This window comes from Bubalus bubalis, chromosome 20 (assembly GCF_019923935.1).
Source record: "Bubalus bubalis isolate 160015118507 breed Murrah chromosome 20, NDDB_SH_1, whole genome shotgun sequence".
In the NCBI taxonomy this organism is placed as follows: Eukaryota; Metazoa; Chordata; class Mammalia; order Artiodactyla; family Bovidae; genus Bubalus; species Bubalus bubalis.
In genome coordinates this window covers 41,173,663-41,188,553 of record NC_059176.1, presented here as the reverse complement: position 1 = coordinate 41,188,553, position 14,891 = coordinate 41,173,663, and the positions used below count along the sequence as shown (strand labels likewise).

The 14,891-nt window shown below is 54.0% G+C and overlaps 1 protein-coding gene across 2 annotated transcripts in view; it reads left to right on the top strand.

Moving 5' to 3' along the window:
* The window catches only part of PCSK6 (proprotein convertase subtilisin/kexin type 6), a 169,924-nt gene that overhangs the window by 97,698 nt on the left and 57,335 nt on the right, over positions 1 to 14,891 (top strand). For both annotated transcript variants that reach the window (XM_025271642.3, XM_025271641.3), the window contains exons 7-8: positions 7,195 to 7,367; positions 12,568 to 12,780. In XM_025271642.3, coding sequence (XP_025127427.1) covers positions 7,195 to 7,367; positions 12,568 to 12,780 — 386 coding nt within the window. The remainder of the gene's footprint in view (positions 1 to 7,194; positions 7,368 to 12,567; positions 12,781 to 14,891) is intronic.

Below are 14,891 nucleotides of genomic sequence, written 5' to 3'. Positions count from 1 at the left end.
CACTGGCAGCCCAGAGGGGAGATGGCTATCCCACCCACCTAACCCTAACCCCATCCCTAACCCTCTGGCATGGCAGGACCCTAACCCTAACCACCCCACCCCCTCGCCCACCCCGCTCCACCCCATCCCTTCACCACCACCGCTGCCACTACACCCCCCGCCGCAGCCTCCCACCCCGCCTCCTCCTCCTGTCCCTTGTTTTCCAGGGCTGTTACTGTTTTATTCGTTTCTTTTCTTGCTTCTGTTATTTCTAGGGCCCTGAGTAGAGGTGGACCAGGGGCTCGATTTCCCTTCGTCATCCGGGCAATTGGTATTTTTATTGTGATGGCTCTCAGTGCTGTCACTGGTTGCCATTAGTTACCAGATGCTGCACCAACACACATAGTCATCTGTGCATCTGGTCCTCAGAATGACGCTTGGAGCTGGGTGTTAGTACAGTTGCTTCACACCAGGGGAGACTGACAGTTAGAGAGGAGGCTTGCCTGCTACGTCTGGGTCCACACCACTGCTGCTGGCAGAGCCGACATGTGAGCTCAGGCCCCTGGTGTTAAGCCGAGGTCGTCCCTTTGCAGCTGTGGCTCCTGGTGCTGCAGTGGTGACCGGGTGAGGACTGTTGCCACCATGCCTGTGAGGCGGCGCAGAGCAGATAGAAAGGGTCTGTGGTCCACAGTGGGCATCCTTCTCCTTGGCTGCATTCACATTTCTTCCAAAGGTAACTGGGCCTTGCTTCTCTCTTCCAGCCTCATATGTTCTAAGCCGTGCTCTCCATCCTTCCTGTGATAACTGGGTCAACCTGGGAAGTCACAGAGAGAGGATGGCGAGCCCTCCCTGCCCATTTCTCCTCGCTGTCTTTATTCTCTCACTCTCTTAACCTTTTTTTTTATTTTTTAAAAAATTTTAGCCCTGTGCTTAGTGTTCCCCATCGCTCTGTCCCTGTCTGCTTCTGGTTGGCAGTGGTGGTGGGTGGGCTCAGACTTGTGCCCACCAGCCTTCAGCTCATCGTAATCAGTGTCTCACCCGCGAGGTGAGTTCCGGACAGAGCCCTCCCGGCTGGTTCCTTGAGAGCCCCTCCCAGACATGGGGGGTGAGCCAGGCCACTGCATTGGGTCCTCTGGCCTCAGGGCCCCTCCCAATGTCCTGTAGGATGCCCACCCCACCCTGGCCTAAGGAGAACTTGCTGGGTGAGGTCACCTGTAGGGTGCGTGATGAAGCCCTTGCCTTTTTTACTTTCAGTTCACTTCAGTTCAGTCACTCAGTCATGTCTGACTCTTTGCGACCCCATGAATCGCAGCATGCCAGGCCTCCCTGTCCATCACCAACTCCCAGAGTTCACTCAGACTCACGTCCATCGTAACTTTAGGGGGCGTCTGGCTTTTGGTGAGTTGCTCCCCTGAGCTGATGCTTAGCAGGACTCAGACACTTCCCTGAGGCGGGATGGGGTCACCTGAAGCACAGCCTGCCCCTGTGTCCAGCTCCAGCTCAGCAAAGCCCCCTAGCCCGAGGGACAGATCCTCAGGCTGCTGAGGGGCAGGCGGTGCCCTGGAACTGAAAGGTGTCCTGCTCAGGGCTCGTGAAGGACAAAGGGCGGGCGCCTTTTCAGCCTGTTGACTCTTTCTGGGAAGGACAAGTGCAGCAGCAGCAGCCACGTTCCTGCTGGTGTTTTTGTTCCCTGTTTTGATGGGGGAACTGAATCATGCTTTTCCTTTCATAAACAGGAGAATGTTAAGTACATAACAGCTAAATTAATCCTTGCCCATAAATTAGTTCATTATGTTAATTCAGACTCACAGAACTCAGTCTCATTAGCATTTCCATTAAGCTGTTTAGGCTTACGAGTATTTTAAGAGTACAATTTAAGCTGCAGATTAATCTTCAAAGGCTCCACGTGTGTTTTTAACTGCAGGAAAATTTAAAATCCATTGGGAGGTTTGGGGGGATTTAATGACTGTGGGTAGCCACAACCCCCACATTCTCATCAAAGGCCCCCACCTGCCGGGTATGGTACTCCGAGGCCGAGAGGAGCCTTAGGAAGGAGGAGATGGGCAGGTGTGGCCACCATCCTCCCCAGAGGACAGGTGAGCCTATTCTAGGCTGTATGTGCGATTCTGAGGTTGTCCTCATGGAAACTGAGTGGAAGCAGTTCCCCTCCTGGGGGCTTGTGAGAAAGATAGGCAGGGAGAGAACACAGAGCATGTCTGAGCCTGCGTGACAAGCCAGTGGCCTTCTTGCTGGGTGGTGTGACTGTCTTCTTGTCACTGCTGTCTGGTCTTCATCAGAGGCCCGCTCAGGGCATCCTGTCATAGGACATACATCCTTCAGGGCTCCTCACATCCCTGCCTATGGGGCTAAGTCCCTGTCCTGCCTGCTGTCCCCTGTCCCGCCCCGCCAGCCCTCATTGAACTGCTTTGCTCTCTGGACCCTGCTCCCTGGTGCAGAAACCATGAAACTCAGTCAGGATTTCAAATCTCCAGTGCACTGCTGAGGTTCTTCCGCTTTTTACTGTTCTCTGACGAATCAGTAGAACCTGATTATGAAAGAGTGACCTGTTTTGAAATAGAGTTTTCATTATTATTCAGATATGACAGGCCCACAGGTCAGGAGACAGTGGTCCCTGAGCAGAGTCTGTCACTCACAGTTCCCAAGAGAATGGGTCATGCTGCCATGGGGGACACATGGCAGGCTCCAGGGTCTCTCTGGAGGCAGAAGGAGCAAGGGAAGCAGTGATCTGCAGCCCTTATTGTGGTTTCTGCATAAAAGACAAGTGAGGAGGGGTGAGCAGGCTTAAGATGGACTAGTTTGAATCATTTCAGGGCTTGGGGCTTAGGGGCTGCCCCTGGTGGTCTGGTTCCTGGCCCTGGGGTGACTGGGGCAGGTGGAGAGTAACCTGAAGGTAAGACCCCCCCCTCCCAATGAAAGACATGCTTGTGGCGTGGACTCTGGATTGTCTGGTTTGCTGAAGGAAGACATCCTGGGGGCCTCCTGTACCATCTCCAAGAACTGGCCAGCTTGAAAGTGTGGGGGTTCAGTACCTGCAGGGTCAGCAAGGCCTGAAGCATCAGAATACAGAAAATAAGAGACAGGGTTCATGCAAGACCTACTGGGAGAGGCCTCCTCTCAGGGGCCCAAGACGGTGCAGGACCCCAAGAGTTTACTGGACACCACTGGCTCCTGCCTCATTTCCACCATGAGGGATATCGGACTGAACAGGAGCCCAGGGAGACCTGGTGTGGTGGTCAGCCGTGGTGTCTGGACACTTCCTGTAACCCTGTGGCAAGTCTACATGTGCCTCCCAGTCCTGCAGACACGCCCCAGGTCTTAGAAGGAGGCTGTTCAGAGCAGGCATGTTTACAGATCTGAGAGCTTATTTGTCTTGGGCCATAATGAGAGCAGAAGCCTTTCAGGTTTGCAGCATTTCTAAACAACTGTTGCAACCTCCCTCAGTCCAGAATGGCTGTTGGTAGGACAGAATATACTGTAGTTTTAGTGGAAAAAGAGAGAAAGATGAAATCAATTCTCTGTGGAAATTGCTAAAATAAACTCAGGATTAATGAACAAAATTTGTTGGCGAGGCCCATTTGTCACACTCAAGAAGCCACAGTCTAATTTTACTTGCCGCTGTTCATTGCTCTTGCATTGCCATTCATTTGCTGAAGGCAAAACACATTACCTCTCAATAGACAGGAATGGGCCCACATCCCGCTCCCTTTCCCTCCTCCAGACAGCCTGATGGCTGACTTCCTGCTGGGGAGAGGGAGGAGGGCAGAGGGTGTTCTTCTGGTTATCTTTTTCTTGGCTCACCAACAGAAACATTTTCTCTCGGCTCTAGAGGCTGAACGTCCAAGGTGAAGGTGTTGGCAGGCCTGGTTTCTTCCAAGGCCTCTCTCTAGACCAGCAGATAGCTGCTCATCTCTGTCTCCCCATGGTCATCCCTTGGTCTGTGTTGTCTGTGTCGGAATTTCCTCTTAGAAGGACACCAGGCCTATCGGATGGGGGGTACACCCATGTGACCTCACTTCAGCTTAATTACTCCTTTAAGACCCTGTCTGCAAGTCCAGCACCGCCTGCCTCCCACTGGCCTGTGAAAGTGGACGGATGCAGGGCACTTGTAGGGGCGATGCAGTGGCCCTGGGTGGGTTTGCCCGTTGCACACAAGCCTGTGATTTGCATGTGCTGTGTGCTCAGTTGCTTCATTCGAGTCCGACTCTGTGTAGCCCACCAGGCTCCTCTGTCCATGGGATTCTCCAGGCAAGAGTACTGGAGTGGGTTGTCATTCCCTTCTGTAAATTAGGAGCAGGGGAAGGGAGGAAGGATGGGTCACTATGAGAAAATTGTGGTTGTTTTTTTAACTTCCTCAGGAGACTTGTAAAATCAGTGCTTTCGTCGGGTTCTCCAGGACAGTGAGGCTGCTGTGGGTGCAGGTCAGTCTGTGGAAAGGTGACTGCGGCAAGCCCAGCTGTGCAATCTTCCCGGATGTGACTCTGCCAGGGGCTGAGCTGCGCAGCAGGCCCTGTAAAGCCCCCTCCCCCTCCTCCTCATTCTTCTCCCACCTCGTTCCCTAAATGGGACCTCAGAGTGGATGGGTCAGCCCCGTGTGTCCTGTTCCCAGGAGCCCTGGACCCAGCCTGCTGCCCAGGTGTGGGCACACCAACAACCAGGACAAACCAAATCCAGATGGTTTGTCCACATAATTTTTGTACCTGACAGTTTATGGGTCTTTATTTTTTCATTAAAGAAATGATGACTGTTTTCTTCAGTTGGGCATTTCCAGAGAGCCATTCTCATTTAATGCTAATACCGGAACAGCAGGTCTCCACTGGAAATATTTACCTTTTCCTTGTTGGCAGCTTGTCAGTGTTGGGAAAACAGATGCTTAATTAAAATCTCAGTATGTCATGCTTTCTTCCTCACACATCAGTCACTCTTCCTCCAGGATGGAGGAGGAGGCATGTGAGAGGTGTCGGGAAGCATTCTGGTCTTCTGTTTTTACGTACTTGGGGGATGTCTCCTGGCATCTTGTTCCTGTTCAGACATTGGCATTCCACCACCCATCCCTGGCCTGGAGAGGCCTAAGGATGGCAGGCTACTGTCACCACCTGGATGGCAGAACTGGTTTGGTTTTGGCTGTGTGTATGGTCGGCGGGGTCTCTTGCCAGGAGAATCCATTGCTAAAGATAAGGACATGAAGAAAGCAGCTGCTATTTTTCAGAAAGAAGAGGGCATCAGGGCCCCAATGTTATATTATCCTCCCGACTGCCCCGGCAGGTTTTGTGGAAAACATGGGCTCAGAGAGTGTGAGACCCTGGCCCAAGGCCAGATGCAGCTGGGATGTGATTCCACCCCAGGACTGTCGAGCCCCTGCTCTCTTCCCCCTGAAGCACTCTGCGCTTCATCTTGCCCCAGGGCTGCACCTTTGCCCCACGAAGCAGCCAGCATCCTTCTCAGTGTTCATGGCTCCAAGAGCCCCAAGGTCCCATCTGTGACACAGCCATGGAGACAGGGGCCCTGGACACACAGACCGGAGACCGGGAGGCGTGGTTTTCGGGGCCATGCTGACTGCTCTCAACCCCCAGAAGTCAGAAAGGAGAAAGTACAGCACGGAGGGTCCATCCTCCACAGATGCTGACAAGCCCAAAGAACATTCGGCTCTTACTCTATTCAAACCGAGAACCTCTATTTATCAAAAGACATCGTAAACAAAGTGAGCAGACAAGGCACCAACTGGGAGAAGGTATTTATAACTTAAGTAACTGACAAAGGATGAATTCCCAGTGCACACTGTGTTATTTAAGCCTGCTTCCACTCATATTAAAGCGCCCACTGTTAAGGCAGTGGATAAACTAATGCACATTTCTGGGTCAAGGCGTCAGGTGTTCAAGTTCATATTTTCCCAAGATGGAGGTTCATGTGTGTCTGTTACTTTATTTAGTAGGCTTTGTAACTAAAATGTGTACCAGGCTTTATTTAGTAGGCTTGTAACGTGTGTACCAGGCAATCCTTCATGTGTCAAATAGTAAATGTTTTAAAAATAAAGGTAAAAAGTAGTTATTGTTAACAGCCCCTGGAGGTAGGTCTACTGTCCCGGTTTTTACTGATAGGGTCAGAACTAGCTGCTGACACAGTGGCCACTTACCGTGTGCCAGGCACGTTATATGAACCATCTTTTTAGATGTTTTGGCGCCTCCGCAGATTTGACAGCTTTCATCACCGCACATTACAGACGTCAGAAGCTTAGGGAGATGAGGTAGCCCTGTGGTCACTAACTGGTTACAACAGGTGGTTGGGCAGGGTCTCCCTGGTGGCCTGTCCCATGTACCCCCCACCTTCCATGGGTGAGGGGCCTCCTCCCCAGGCCTCCTCTCCGGAGCTGGTGACAAGGTGTCCACCTCCCCCACCCCCCCACTCCCCGTCCTGTGCCGTCACATCCAGGCTTGAACAATGGTGGCAGCTCCGCATTTGCTACCAGACACCTGAGGGTCCAAACCTCTCGGGCAGCCATGACAAAATCCCACAGACCAGGCGGCCCAGACCACAGGCCCTTGTGGCTCACAGTTCTGGGGGGCTGAAACCCAAGTTCAAGGTGCCAGCCCACTGCTTTCTCGCGAGGGCCCCGTGGCGTGGCAGCTGGCCGATGACCGCCACCTGTGTTCTCACGTGGCAGAGGAGATGAGAGGCACGCTCTCGCCATCTGTTCCCCTGAGTCTGCTAGTCCTGTCCTGGCCCCTCATGACCGCATCTGAACCTCCTGAAAGTCCTGCCTCCAGATATGCTGGCATGGGATTAGGGGATCAACCCTGAGCCTGGGAACACAAGCCTGCAGTCCATGGAAGGTGAAGGAGTGGGGAGCAGGTGGAGCCAGCAGGTAAAGCAGTTTGCGTTGGTGTCTGCTCACTCTTGAGGCCATCCTGCCACAAGGAGCCGGACACCTGGTGACCTCAGCCTTCCCTCAGGCCTTAGCCAGGGCCCACGTGGCTGTGGGCACCATCGTTGAACCTGTGATGGTGCTCAGGTCTGAGTCCCTCTTGTTCTAATGCGAATTTCTCTGACACTGTGTTCAAGCAGGGTTTCCAGGCTGTCAGGGTGGGAGTTGCTAGTGGCTGGGGTCCCAGCTGAGTGTGGGGCCAGATGTTGTACATGGGAACCCCGCCCACGAGGGGCCAGCATCCACACAGCTCTCACATCCGCCTGTGCTTTCAGGCATCCGAATGCTGGATGGAGATGTGACCGATGTGGTGGAGGCCAAGTCTCTGGGCACCAGACCCAATTACATCGACATCTACAGCGCCAGCTGGGGGCCGGACGATGATGGCAAGACGGTGGACGGGCCCGGCCGGCTGGCCAGACAGGCCTTCGAGCACGGCATCAGAAAGGTGTGGTGACCCAGAGCCGCGGTGGGAGGGCAGGGTGAGGGCTCTCAACAATTAAAAACCAGAAAGAATAAAGAAGCCAAAAACATAATATTAAAAGCAATTCTACAAACCCAAGATGATCTTCTCTGCGCATTGAAGGGCTCTGCTTCTCACCCTTTAAGAGACGAGTAAGGGATCAGCTTCCTGCTGGTTTGCAGTCTGTCATATTAAGTAACCAAGATAGAAGTAAGGAGAAATCTTGTCATGTAGGTAGAAGTGAATAAATTTGAGGGACGTCACCGGAGGTCCAGTGGTTAAGACTTCACACTTGCAGTGTGAGGGCAGGGGTTCTGTCCCTGATCGGGGAAGCAAGACCCTACATGCCACTCCCCCCAGTTAAATAAATATATAAATAAATTTGAGGATCACACACACACAGTCGGAGTGACTCAGGGAGAGCCCCGACACAGGATGAGGTGGGACCAGGGCCAGAGTGAGGGAGAAGTCAAGTGGGGGCTCAGGACAGCAGCTACCCACGAAACCAGAGCAGAGGGACGTCATCTCATTACAGAGTCGCTGCTCCCAAGGTGCCTGCAGCTCACCTGCCAGCCCCAGGACTCTGCCTCACAGCCTGACAGCCCCCAGCTTGGGGTGTGCAGCTGGGTGGTGGGGGTCCTAGACTGACCGCCTGGCCTGTTAGTGGGGCTCTGCAGGTGGAAGGGTGTCTGGGACTCAGCCCACCTGCCCACAGGACCCCCATCCTGGAGCTCTGTGCATCCATCACAGGCTGTGTGCTCACCTGACAACCGCAAGGCATCAGGTCTCCATAGTGCTCCCTCCCCGCCAGTGTGCCACCCAGACATTTAGGACGTCTTGGGTGGAGCCCACCAGGGGCTGTCAGAGCAAACACCTGAGCATGGGCCCTCAACCCATCAGCCAAGGAGGGCAGAGGAGGACACCCCAGTCACTCCATGGTTGTCAGTTCTGGGTCCTTGTGAGTCAGGAAAACTGGGGCAGAGAGGGTCCTAGGTCTCACAAGGAGGGGACACAGTGGATTTCTGGGCGAGGACAGCTTCCTGGAGCAGACACTGGCCTGTGATCAGTGTTCCGGTGGCCCTGGGTGGCCAGGCAATGCCAGCGAGGTTAGAGCTGGAAGTCTAGGCCTCCCGAGGCAGGGTTTATGCCTCTGACTTCTCCTGTGGGAGATAGGACAGTGGGGCTGGGTCAACCACATCTTATTATTTATATACTTTTACCGTATTGTTAAAGTTATTATTTTATTATAAACTGTGCACCATGATTAAAGTGTGGTCAATACATAGTTAACAAGTCAGATGGTACCAGTGGTTGTCCTGAAAGCAAGGCTTTCCGCCCTCTGCACCCCACCCTACCCCCCTCCACAGGCCCTTGTTGATGATTTCCTTTGCCTGAATAATACAATCTGGTCACTTTTCTGGATGTGCTGAGTTTGGTCACTTTCTATCTATTAATTCCCTTCTATGGGGCTGGGGTGTTTGTCTCCTGGAACACCCCCAGCCTCAGACCCCGTGGTCCGGTGGCTCCGGGCCACGTGATACTGTACACAAGTGTGAGGCTTCTTATTCTGCCCTCTGTCCTCCCTGGCCGCTCAGGGCTTGAATGTCTGAGAAGTGAGTGACCAGAGTGGGGCTCCGTTCTCACGTCCCTCACAGCTCTGTGCTTACCCTGACACTCTTGAGACAAAAGAAGAGGGAAACAGGTAGACATCAGCACGTCCATAGCTCACACACAGGACACAGACATCTTCTTCTATCCTCATGACCCCGAGGAGATGTGCAGGCTCTTCAGTCAGCTTGGCGAGTGGCCGAGCTCACGGGGTGCTGGGAGGTCAGGCGCAGGCACGTTAGCTGCTGCCAGATGCACAGATCTCATTGCCCCAGTTTCCAGCATCCCTCGTGTGCTGGGTCATGTGGCTCTCACTCTTGACACCAAGGGGAACCTCCTAAAATTAGGTGTAAGTTAGAGACCACTTTTATTGAATGGAAGATGCTGCTTTTTAAAGATATTTTCTTTATTCACTTACTTGGTCACACCGGGGCTAAGTTGTGGCACATGGGTGGTATAGTTGCAGATGTGAGCTCTTAGCTGTAGCATGTAGGATGTAGTTCCCCAACCAGGGGTCGAACCCGGGCCCCCTACATTGGGAGCGTGGAGTCAGAGCCACAGGACCTCCAGGGTCATCCCTGAAGATGCTTTTTGAGAGATGTGAATCCTGAGTGTCGGCCATTTCCAAGAGATGATTTCTAAAGATTCTGAGAGCTGAGGACGAGCTGTTTCCAGGAGACGGGCTGGTTGTCTGGGCCTGACCTCTCTCGGGTGTATAGATGAGCTGTAGAGGGTGGAGTGTCGGGAGCTGTGAGGGCTCCACATGCTGAGTTCTGAGCCACACTGGCCTCATTCAGTCATCAGGAGTGCAGAAGCTGCAGAGGGACCGCGTGGTTCCTGCCACTCGTGTCAGTTTCCTGAGATACTGAGGTCATTGCATTGTTTTTTTTAGTCTTTCTGAATAAAATATGTCACATAGAGAGCCTTAAATTGCAACTGTCAGAAGCTGTCACTGAAAATCCTCCTAGAAATTTGATGGTCTCAAACCAAACCACATTCTTCCGTCTGTTTTCCTCCTTGATGCCCCACTTGTCACCTGCAGCCTCCCCTGTAAAAGCCAACTGCATCTTTGGTAGATGGTGCAGGTTCTGGAGGCACCATCAGATGCTGTACTTTAGCATAAAGAGGTGTTGGATATTGGTCCTCATGTGGCTGGTCACCCAGAAGGGGAGAGTCTACCACACTGTGGCTGAAGGCACTGGCTGGGTCCAGTGCCTAGCATTCACTAGCATTCCACACCCACAGACGAGCCATCTGCTTCCCTGGCAAGATGCCGAAACACATTCTGAGGAGTGGAGGTGGTGTCTTCCTGAACAGAAGTGCGAGTTCACAGCTGGGGTTGACACGTCCTCACCCTAGAGCAGGGTCCCCATCTCCAGGATCTGATGCCTGATGATCTGAGGTGGAGCTGATGTAATGATAATAGAAATAAAGTGCACAATAAGTATAAGGTGCTTGAACCATACCAAAACCACCCCCACCCCAATCTGTGGAAAAATCATCTTCCACAAAACTTGTCCCTAGTGCCAAAAATGTTGGGGACCACTGCCCTAGAGCCACCATCCCGTGGCTTCCAGGTGAACAGAAGGTGTGGAATGTGAACACACAGTCCTCAGAGACAGCTTGGACGTTCCTTACACCTCTGTCCTGGGTGTTTCCTCTGCCCCGTTCCCATGCTGTTTTCCAGGAGACTGTTCTCAGAAGGGAGAGAGGCTCTGGATGCTCTGACACCTGTGAGAACTCAGGGGTCAGGGGTCCCTGCAAAGTACAGGGTGAAGAGAGGCAACTCTTTGGCATTTAGGCCCCTGTTGTTCGCCGGCATCACTGGGGAGCTCATTAGAAACACAGACTCAGGCTTACCTGGACCAGCCAAGCCCATGCCTGCATCGTAGTGAGACCCAGGCATTGTCCTCTCGCATGTGAGCTGTGTAGGTAGTGTGAGCAGTGTGGGCCATGTGAGTAGTGTGGGCACTCACGAGTGTGAGCGGTGTGGATGCTCACAAGTGTGAGCTGTGTGAGTGGAATGGGCGCTCACAAATGTGAGTGGTGTGAACAGCATGGGCACTCATGAGTGCAGGCCATATGAGTGGTGTGGGCGCTCACAAGTATGGGTGGTCATGAGTGTGGGCGGTGTGAGCAGTGTGGGTGCTTACAAATGTAAGCAGCACTCTGCAAAGCAGGAGTAGGAATGTAGCTCCCTCTGCCTTTGATCAGTAACCTGCAGTGTGGTGAGGACTGAAGGTGAAGGTGTCCAGAGATGATTCTCGTGAGAGAATCAGAGACAGGCTCTGATTGAATTTCATTCGGATTCTTACTGCTTTGTATGAGCTTTGTGTGGTTACTTGCACAGACAAACCCGTGTCCTCAGTCCTTCTAGCGACTGCCCTTTGTGCTGGCCATGGGGACGGAACTCCCCAGAGATGTGTGAACAAGAGTGGATGAGGCAGCTTTGTGCCGGGGGCTGGGCTGGCTCTCAAGCCCCAGGTTAGAGCTGGCGGGAATGTTGGAGTGAAGACAAACCGGCACAAGAGAGCGGGCCCTGGGGTCCACTTGGTCCACATGTGGGGTGTCCTGGCGCCTCCGGGGAAGGTGGGTGCCTCAACCCAGGTGGCCTTGGGTGCCGGGGTCATGTGTCTGCATCCCATCAGAAGCAGGGCTTCAAACAGCTACCAGGGTTGCAGGATTCCTTTGAAAGCTTCCTTTAAATTGGCCAGTAGTTGGGGAAAGCCTGGGTTTCCTCCTGCATATTTGGATGGGGGGGTAGGGGGTGAGGAGACTGGGGCACCCGCCCATCTGGAGACGGGTGTTGGCTCCACCCATCTGGAGAAGGGTGTTGGCTCCACCCTCTGAAGCCAGCTGCACCCACTAGCAGGTCCTGCCTTTGGACCAATAGGTCAGCTCCATCTGGCACTGGTGTGCTTGTTCATCCGGTGTCTGTGGCTAGAGGAGCCTGGTTGGGCCCGTGGGTGAGGATGGAGCTTGGCCAAGCTGGCAGTCTGAGCGCTTCAGTGTTGGCCCTGTGGAGGCCCTGGGGCACTCTCCTAGGATGGCCCTGGGCATTCTGGCACCTGGCCCTTGACCCATAGGTCCTGGGCCACCTGCTTTTCAAGGAACTTGCTCCCCAGGAAGGGTGCATCTACAGCTGGTTTTGCAGAACCTTCATCCCCTCCCTCCCAGGACTAGCTCTTGCAATTCAGAAAAGTTAGATTCATCCATTAGCTCCCATGTCAGCGTACATGGGGTGCAGTGTGGTGTTTAGGACCATGGGTCGCTACAGAGGAAAGCACTGGCATGGCCCTGGGACAGGACAGGTCAGGTCATGGGAGGGCCTGCATCTTCCCCTGAAGAGCAGGGAGGGCTCCTCAGTACTGTCCAGTCATTCTGATGGGTCCAGAGTTTCGCCAAGGACTCTGTTAACATCAAGAGGAAGCCCAGAAACCACACACTCGGGGCCCCCATCTGGTCCAAGTGGCATCCTTCTGAGTTTCCTCCTGGGGGAGGTGTGCTGGGCCAGGCTGAGACCAGCCAGCAGGGGCATCCAGTGAGGGCTGACACCTGTCCCCACCCTCCCATCCAGGGCCGGCAAGGCCTGGGCTCCATTTTTGTCTGGGCATCGGGGAACGGCGGCCGTGAGGGGGACCACTGCTCCTGTGATGGCTACACCAATAGCGTCTACACCATCTCCGTGAGCAGCACGACCGAGAACGGCCACAGGCCCTGGTACCTGGAGGAGTGTGCGTCCACCCTGGCCACCACCTACAGCAGCGGGGCCTTCTACGAGCGCAGAATTGTGAGTCTGGAGAAAGGTCTCGGGGGTGGGAGGGGGATGCTCCTGCCCCTGGTCTCATGAGTCCTCAGGGGCCCCAGGGAGTGGTGACTCCTGCTTTTGTCCCATGAGCCCTCAGGGGGCCCTGGAGAATGGGGTCTCCTGGTCATGGTCCCATGAGTCCAGAGGGGGTTCCCAGGGGGAAGGGCTCCTGCTCCTGGTCCCATGAGTCCTCCCAGGGCCCGAGGAGGGCAGGGTTCCCGGCCAGGAGGCCATTAGGGCAGTTCGGACTCAGCCGCATTCAGCCTCGCCATCAAGGAACTGGTTGCGTCTGGAGGTAAACCCCAGGCCCTTGGCAGCCTCCCTCGGACCCTGCCTTTCTAATTTTGGCACAGAATATCAATCAAAACCCTCTCTGGCTTGGGGGGTCTAAAAATACCCTGTAAGAATGGGGTGCATTCTCACCACAGTGTCCTTTTTTAGCTTTCTAAATTCTGCGGTCACATTGCTTGGGGTCCAACTGGCCCGTTCAGTTTCCACGTGTAAAACAGAAGGAGAGAAAGTCTTGGCTCTACGCTGAAACATTTTAGAAATCTGAGTGTCTTGGGTGTTCCCTTCCTCACAAAAGGACTTTTCTACACCCTTTAGGTTGAGAGTGGTTTTGTCTGCTGCAGTGGCTTCAACGAACATAAATCAGTGTGGTTTATCTTTTAAAAATAGCTTTTAATTTAGTGTATGGGTAAAGTTCATGCTTGTTCCTTCCCCAGGTGCTTTCATACTTTAAAAAAGGTAGGAGGGGAGGGTTGCAAGTTGAAGTCAATGCAGAATTCAAGTGCACAGTCCTTAGGATGGTTTTTAGATGTCTAAAAAATGAGACCTTGGAGCTGGCCAGGCGTGGTTTAACCTGAAAACTCCCTGGCTTCTTTTCATTTCTCCTGCTGCCTGGCCACATCTGTAAATGTTATTTGCAGACACATTTTTACACTTTCTTGTGGGAGCCTGAGGCTTCCCATTGCCCACTGTCCTCTGCAGTACCGGGAGGATCAACGGTCGTTCTGCTGCCAGCCTGGCATTGGCCTTGGCCAGCTCACGAAAGTACTCATTAAGTTGTTACTTTCCTTTCTGCTGGAACAGGCGCCCCTGGGATGGGGCTGAGATGCTGAATGGTGTCCTGTTGCTTTAAATATCTAGCTGGTTTGAGCTTGGACTTAGGACCTGTCAGAGGCCTGGGCTGGAGTAGGGGGATGGTGCAAGCAGGGCTTGCAGCTCTGTGTGCTTAATGAGTCACACAGCCGGTGCATGTGTGTGTATGTGTGTGCATGTATGTGTGTACATACACAAACACACACCTTAGCTACAGAATGCCTTTATTCCTCCATCTCTTCATGAAGAATTCTCTGAGTCCTGACGTTCAGTAACTGTGAGTCGCTGGGCAGAGGGCGTAGGAGAAAACCGTGGGCAGCTGCTGTCCAGGGCCCTTCCCTGGTAGCACGGGTGGCAGGCGATTTTGTTTCAACTCAGCCAAGGCAAGGTGTTTGCTCTGAGTCCCTTAGAGACCCAGCCGGGGGGCATGCCCTGTGCTGGATGCTCGGCAGCTCTTGCCTGTATTCAGGCAGGCGTCCGACGGCAAGCGTAGCTGGGGCCCCTGTCGCTCTCGTGCACTGAGTGCTGACGGCAATGACTGCCTGGTGCTGAGACGGCACCTGTCTCTCCTTCACACTCTCATTACCCCGGCCACGCCATGCCCCAGCAGCACAGAGGGTCTCAGGAAGGGGCAGCCCACCCTGGCTCCACTATCCCCTTCTGCCAGCCAGGGGAGGCTCCTCTGCTCACACCCTTTTCTCTGAGGCTGCAGAGCCAGCCCCAGGCCTGCCCTGCTCTTGGAAGCTCGGTCTCCTGCCCAGACACCCCCATTTCCCTCCTACCAGTTTGGATTGAGCACAGGCATGTGCCAGGCACCGGTGTTGCTTCCCCAGCAGCCCTGGGAAGGGTGTGTCAGTAGCCCATTGGGAGGAGGATCCTGGGGTCACAGGGGGTGCATCCTCCTCGCAGCACCCTGCCCTCCCCAGGGTCGAAGAGGGGGAGTAGGCTGGTCCCTGCCAGCACCCCGTGAGTCTTCCTATGTGTGTGACCCG